We start from the raw sequence: 7,540 nt of genomic DNA on the forward strand, positions 1-7,540 counted from the left end.
GGATGCACTTCATGTGGACGAGCCTGCGTGATATGTGAGTACTCGGTGTTCTGGGTCAGTAGCGACAGATCATGTCATATACTATCTCTCATTTATGTGGCGTATTTTCGTGGTACTCGTGCATGCACTAGCAGGTGTTTAAAAAAACCGTAGCGACTAGCATCATCCAGAGGCCTGAGAGTCAGTGAGACTCCTCGAGTTCGGACGGATGAGCCACAAGAGGCATTATTTTAAATTAATTTTGTCCCCGTCATGTGCTGCAATGAGAATCGTACTCCGCAGCCTGCCCTAAAGCTCCCACCTAGGTCGCTCCCTTCGCATATTGTGTTTCTTTGGTCTTCACCCTCGGAGCGGTCGAAGTTAACCCAGGATCTGTGCGTGCTTCTCCAATGTTTTCTTTGGACTGTCTGACACAGCATATCATTCAGATTCTACGGAACTGGTGCGGGTCGCACGGTCGATTGGCTGCACAGCGGGCGGTGTCGGAGATGCGGGTGTAGATGGACGCTTCGGGCTTGGCCAAGCGTTGCCATTCACCGCGCACGAGTCTCCACACAGTGTGCTCTAGATCAGGAACGGGTACGTTACGATTTGTACTCGCTAGAGGCTATGGTGAGGCTGACGGATGTGACAGGCTGTCCAAGAGGGTCAGCTCGTAGTGTCAATCTCAGTGCGATTTAGTTCCCACTGGGGTTGGCTCAGTACTGGTGATCGTCGTCACTCTCGATGAGTGATGGGGGTCCCCTGTTTCCCAATTGGTGCCATGCTGCGATAGCGTGGTACTTCTTGGACATCGCAAATCAAATAACCAGGACATACACAATGACGGCGCTGTCCACGTCAAGAGACCTCAAGTTGGCTCGGGATGGTGTGGTGTAGTCGAGCGACATTGCAGGATAGGATGGCAGCTGTCATGTAGCGCTATGCGTGGCTCAAAAATGGACTGCGTATTGTGCAACTGCGTCGCGTGTGATTGTGTGCGACTGACTGAGCTTTGGAAGATTACCAGGTCAGATAGGTTGTACTTTCCGCTTCACTGGCACCGAAGAAGCCCTGGCCTGCGATTTATGCATGCATTATACGGGTTGAATGTCTTCGTTGCGGACAAGTTGCGGATGGGAGCTCAGGCCAGTGTCGACTATACAGCGCCACAGAAGACATCGACCTTGCCTGCAGGGTGGTACCTTACCCTCGAACTGTATGAACAGTCCTACGTCTGTTTCACCCCCAGTAGCAACTCATCTCTTAGATCGAAACCGCGCCAGACAGCAGTACGTACTTGCGATCTCGTCAAACCGTTAGTGATCCTGATCGACTTTACGTATAGCTGAGCGCGATGCAGATCTGGCGACCGACGTTCCTGCTAGGTGGAGTGAGAGAAGGGGACGTCCCGTCCTCCGGTACGGAGGCAGGAGGGCAGAGAGTGGGGTCGAGAGGACAATCGCAGCGCTCAAAAGGCCTGCTGGGGTCACGGTCCGAGTGAACCCTCGCAAAATAACACAACGTGAGTCTGCACTTACATTCCTCCGCTTCACGGGCAGAATCATCGACGTGCAGCGCGACACCTTTAGAGTGACCTGGCAACTGATTCGCGAGCGCGACTTCGTAGGCCTATCTGACGTCGACGTTCGTCGACATACACAATTGTCATGTAGAGGATTTCCTGCCGCCGGCATGTGTCTTTCATTGTAGACATGTCACGGAATGGCACTGTTGCAGACGACATGCGAGTACTTGAGCGTCACGAGTTCACATTATCGCCTTCCGGGTTGAGTATAACGTTTGACTGTGCTTCGGATGCGTCACTACGCATGCGATTCAGCCCCATCCATCAGCGTGGTTCGAATCAGTACGAGTGCACTGACTCCGCACGCAACTTGAAAACAAGTAGCGGAGCGAAGCGCATAACCAAAGTAAGTCCAGGCGAAACTCTATATCGGGCACTCTATGATCTATCCACAGCCTGAGGCACTTTGCTGTCCATATCATCCGAACGTAGGACACCCATCTCAATATCCTGCCCACGTCCCGCTTGCAGCACCTCCACCCCCCCTCATGCTTTCTCACCAACCTTCTCATCCGCACCCGCCGCCGCCCTCAGCTGATCCTCGTCTCCTCGTGTAAGCTCCTTGTGCCGGATCATGAATACGCTCGCGAGGGTCGCCGTCGCGGCCAAGCACGCGTTCATGATGAAGAGCGTGCGGAAGCCGCGCGTGTAGCCGTCGAGGATCGTGATGGCCATCCCGTCAGAGATGCCGAGCGACGCGAGCTTGCTGGAGGCAGAAGAGGAGAGGCGGGCACCGAGGACGGTCGGGTCGTCGATGATTGCCTTGATGGCGGTTGCGGAGAGGCCGAGGGCATTCATCGAGGATCGGAGGGAGTTGTTGCTGATGCCAGGCATGTAATGGGTGAGTGGCTCTGGATGCAAAGACGATGCACACACATGATCGTAGCCCCGAGAGCGAGCGACAACGTGCCACCGAGTAGTCGCACGAACTGAGTACACAATGTGAGCACACCCTTGATACACTTGATCGAAGTACTCACGTTTCGCACAGCCGTGACCACAGACATGTCCTTGCGCGACACGCTCGCTTGTGCCGCCACAGTCGTCGTTTGTAGCGTCTGTGCGAATATTGCGTATCACCATCACGATACTATCAACCAAGGTCTGTGTAGCCCAGCGCACCTGACCAGCTCCGAGACCTGACAACAACATGAAGAATACCAAGAGACCTTTCGGTGTGCTGCTTGTGATCGTCGAGAGGCACCCGCAACCGATAGCCCACACCGAGAATCCGGTGTGGATGATAGTCTAACGTGGCTAGCAGTGAATTCACGACCGTATCGGACTTGACAACGGTACGCACCCTGTACCGTCCTGTCCTGCTAACCAGTTGACCCTATTTGATGTATGATGAACCTGCAGTGTTGCTCGCGAATGAATCGCTTACCGCAACGAAACTTGCAGTCGTCTGACTGACGAGGACAGGGAAGAGGAACACGCCTGAGCGGATGGGGAATATCCAAGGGCGACTTGGAAGAACTGCGGTAGATAGAACAGCGCAGAGTAGAAGATCATCCCACTGCAGTACGAGCGCAGCGGAAGTCAACGCAACGCGACGATTGTCCAGACGAAGGGGCTGACATACTTGACGAACATCGTGATGTACACTCCTGTAACGGTTACGTGTCTGAAGATGTACACTGACGGTTTTCCAGTCAACCACCGTTGGAGTCTTCGATAGAGTTGGAGAAGCGTACTCGGGACGATCGGCAGGCGTGCGCCCTTCCATTCCCAGAAACAAAATAGAGAGACAACCAAGAAGCTGGAGCAGAGGGGGCGAGGACCACTGCGGATGTCCACGGAAACGTGACACCACCCTACGAAAGGGCGAAGTGCCTCGGTCAGTGCAATGATGGGGATATGCTTGCGCTACTATCGGACGCACCCAGATGAGAGGCAAGAGCAGTAGTGCAACCCGCAAGAGTCAGCGCTGCTCCGAGGTAATCGACCACCATCAGCTTCCTGGTGAGTGAATTCAACGGTTAATTAGCTGCGCTGTCTAGTTTCATGTCTTGGAAAAGCTATACCCCCGTAGGTTGCCTTCCACAGACTTGAGCGGAAGTACGAGGAGCACGGCACACATCGCGACAAACGAGATAGGCGGCGTGACCCAAAAGCACCACTAGCAAAACAGTGCCGGGGAGGCAGACATGTCAGTATCGCTGTCTAATGCTATTCAAGTGATCTCAGACTCACCCTCCAGTTGACCTTCTGGGCCAGAGCACCGCCGATGAGGGGGCCAATCGCGAAGCCGAAGGCAACCACAACACCAATGATACCCTGGTATTTACCTCTAGATACATCATGAGGAGCATCCGTTCGAAATACGCAGGGACGAAGTCAATGAAAACGTCCTGGGATACGACTGCATGCAAGTCCTCTACACACCGATCACGTAGGCTAACCACGTCGGAGATGACGATTTGACCGACGCTGACAATGGCGCCGCCGCCTGCGCCGGCAATTCCGCGGTATATGATGAGTTCGACGATGGTGCGAGAGAACCCGGCGAGGATGCTCCCTAGCATGAAGAGCGCCATGGCGAGGCATAGGCTGGCCTTTCGACCGAAGATATCACTGAATCGGCCGTCTTGATAGACAAACAGACAGACAGACATTCGTGAGCATAATTTCGATGCACGTAGGTGAATCAGAATTAACTCACAAAGTGGTTGGAAGGCAGTCGAAGTGAGCAAGTACCCTGAAGGTACCCAAGACACGACAGAACCAGCATTGAACGCATCCGATATAGTGGGAAGAGCGGTGGCAACAATGGTCGAGTCTAGAGTAGACACAAGAATGCATAGAGAGAGACTGCAGAAGACCGCAACAACCTTTTGAAGGGAAGAAGATTCGTCTGGTCCGTGAGCGAGATCACATCTGCAGCCTTGCTCTTGGACGCATGTTCCGAGCCTGTTGGATCGCCGATCTCGATGGTGTTAGTGGTCCGTGTGTGACTAGCTGGTGTCTTTTTTTTTTTTTTTTTTTTTTTTGTATTCTCCGTGTTTTAGGCCCGTACTGTAGGTACATGTGGGCAACAATAGTAAGGGACGTCAGACGTTAGCAGACCGTGCTGCGGCTTGGGCCCCAGATCCCGAGAACCCGCCTCCCTGCGACCTCACCACCCTCCCAGCCCCTGCCCTCCTCCTGCATCCAAGGCGTGTCGGGGTGTGGGCAGTCGTAGGTATCGTCCTGGTCTTCGTCATCCCCCAGTGACCCGTAAGGTGGGCCACTTAACCATCATAATCTCCCGCGAGGGCGCGTTGAGCACGCCCGTAGTTACGATAGGCGCTTATCGATCACATCACCAAGGGCGCTCCCAGAGCCCCCGCCCCCCCTGCACCGTGTCCACCTTCACAATGCCGCTTGCAGCCCAATGTATAGCACGCTCAAAACCCCAGGGCTGGTGTCAACCAACGAGGGCGGCGCCGAGAACGACTCCCCCCAACGGCATCGTTTGTGTCGAAGGATTTTTAAGCGAGTCGGGGGCCCGCCGACATGATCCAGTCCTCGCCAAAGGGCGCCTCGCCCTGCTTGGCTGTGGGTGCTGTGTAATTGCGGAGACCTCCTCCCCAGCAGCGGCAGTTTTCGTGTAGCGAGGGGCAAGCTCAGGCCTGGCGTAGCGGGAGCGGGATCGATGGGACAGGAAGGGGATCGGGTCTGCAACCCGCGATCGGTTTTTTGAGGTCGTCCGCGGTCCCGATTCGTTATCGAGTTGGTCGATATAGGGAAGAAAGGAGTGTGGGGGTCGAGTTGGGCGAGTCTTGACACTGAGTGAGGATGGGACGGGCGAGAGAAAGGGCAGATGGGTGCCGATAGCGCGGGCGCTAAAGGGAGATGATGGTGGTGCGAGGTCAAGAAGGATGGACTAGCTGGTGTCGCTGTCAGCATGTCATCGACGTCAACCCCATGTTCGTGTTCGTGCTCGTGTGAGCACATATGCATATCGTTGTCATCCCCGGGCATCGCAGGCGTCGCGGTGATCGTGCCAAGTCGTGAAGGTAAGGGGGGTAGTGCTGGGGAGATCACTGCTAGGAAAACTTTTAAGTAGGCACGTTGCAGAGCAGGACGCTCAAGAACCTCGAGGTCGAGTCATGCAACATGTTGCAGCATGTTACGAGTCCTACTTATCTGGGCCCGAGGCATGGGTAGCCCGCCGAACCTGCCGAGTTCCAACAGTGCTAAGTAGATTCAGAATAACGCAGGAAATCGTACGCGTGACCACGATGAGTCAACTGAGTATATTTCTTTGAGTGCCTAATAGCTATACTTACTACGACCAGTCGCGTCTGGCAGGTGGTCTGACACTGAGTACTTCGTTCACTGAAAGGTCGTCCATCCGGGCCTAAGTAGTACTGTAAGCATCGCATCGCACGAGATGTGTCTCGTGAGCTGATGTCAATGCACGCACAGTGCGTTGGTGACACTGCATCGCTGCAGACTCGCAGATGACGTCGACGTCGACGCACAAGGCCTGTTCAAACAGCCTTCTCCCTAGCGATTCGCTAGTACCATACTGACATACGGTCTAAACGCATTATAAGGTATAAGCTTGCGTTCTGCCAGCGCTACCTACCCTGCAACATCTACTCGGATATTTTTGCCTCCTTGCATGCCGGTTCCTCTGTCTCCTCCGTGCTCAGGCTCCCTTCCGAGTCGCTCCCGCTTGACTGGCTGGGTCGTTTACGCTTCTGGATGAGTCCATCGGTTTCGAGGACACTGTCAGGTAGGGCTTCATCAAAAGGCGGGCCCTTTCGGTGCAACTCTGCATCCAGACGGTGATTGAACCCTATACACTGAAAACCAACGAGTTGCGTCTTCAGGATGCCCATCCGGTACATTTCAGGAAGAGTGATTGCCACCGCGTTGTTATCGGGCGCAGATATCTCGGTCTGCTCTGCCACCGCCTTGTGTAGGTTCGCGACACTTCGCTTTAGTAGATGGTGTGAGCCAATATCAGTAGGATTTTCGAAACAATGCTAGTCACGGCTCACCACAAAAGATGTAACACAGATCTCTGTAACACAAATGTCTCCAGGACCCTCCAGCGCTTGGTAGGTGCCGACGTAGTAGCATTTCTTCTGATAATCATGAAAGAGCTCGTATGTACCCTTTGCGAAGCCAGTTGTCTCGCAGCGCGACCACTTAGCACCCATATGGGCAGTGGAGCGGTACCTATATATGGGAAAAACCAGGAGTGCATGCTGAGAGTCTGGGAGCCACATTAGACAGCCGCTTGATGTGAGATCTCGGTGTTTCACTATTTGCTTCTTGCGTAGCTCCTCGATTCTTTTCCATCGTTCGGCAAGCTGAGTGACATTTCAAATGAGAAGATCCACATTTGCGACCAAGCATTCAATACTTACTGGCAGTTCAATGGGTACAAGATTCGAGAAATCGATCGTCTCACCCGGTCCAGGCAGTGCCAACATCTTATCTTTGAACTTCGTAACCTGTTCGGGAGATACTCCATCTCCGCTTGCCAATATCTTGCTCTTGCCATAGTCGCGCTTGTAACGGGTGGTATCAGGCTTGCTGGCAGTTGACGATGCAAGCGTCGCCTACAGGTCTTGGTCAGCGCGCATGGACGACATGAGTGGATCGACAAGACATTCACCTTCGTGGTTTTTAACTCAGCCGAAACATCCCGGAGTTGCCGTTGCAGTTGGTTCTCAGTGGCAATAGCCCCTTCGCGGGCTACAAGAGCTTCCTTGTGAGCTGTCTCGATGGTTGCGAGCTTGTTTCGCAGTTCCATGATCTATCGCAGTTCAGACGGCGAACTCTGCACCGTTAGATGGCCAAGCCTCTCACCTGTTCGTCCTTCTCGTGCACAGATGTCTCAGATTGTTTCACCTTGGCTGCCTGCCTCAAGCGCTCTTCTCTCTCTTGTCTTTTGAGCTGTTCAAATTCGACCTTGCTTTGGTCTAGTTCATTCGCAAGAGTTCCCGTCTTCAGAACGATGGTGTGAGGTGA

General features: G+C 53.9%; 1 protein-coding gene across 1 annotated transcript; it reads right to left on the reverse strand.

Annotated features, from left to right (window-relative positions):
• Positions 1-4,546: 4,546 nt before the first annotated feature.
• B0H18DRAFT_377820 (uncharacterized protein) lies at positions 4,547-5,750 on the reverse strand. The gene has a single exon (XM_048037825.1). The coding sequence runs from the start codon at positions 5,531-5,533 to the stop codon at positions 4,922-4,924; it is 612 nt and encodes a 203-aa protein (XP_047884900.1). The 5' UTR covers positions 5,534-5,750; the 3' UTR covers positions 4,547-4,921.
• Positions 5,751-7,540: the final 1,790 nt, after the last annotated feature.

Source organism: Fomitopsis serialis, assembly GCF_022376445.1.
Source record: "Fomitopsis serialis strain Sig1Antser10 chromosome Unknown B0H18scaffold_350, whole genome shotgun sequence".
In the NCBI taxonomy this organism is placed as follows: Eukaryota; Fungi; Basidiomycota; class Agaricomycetes; order Polyporales; family Fomitopsidaceae; genus Fomitopsis; species Fomitopsis serialis.

What these genes read in the sequence shown, in the direction of transcription:
- B0H18DRAFT_377820 (XM_048037825.1), bottom strand. Translation starts at nt 5,533, where the DNA reads ATGCCCGGGGATGACAACGATATGCATATGTGCTCACACGAGCACGAA.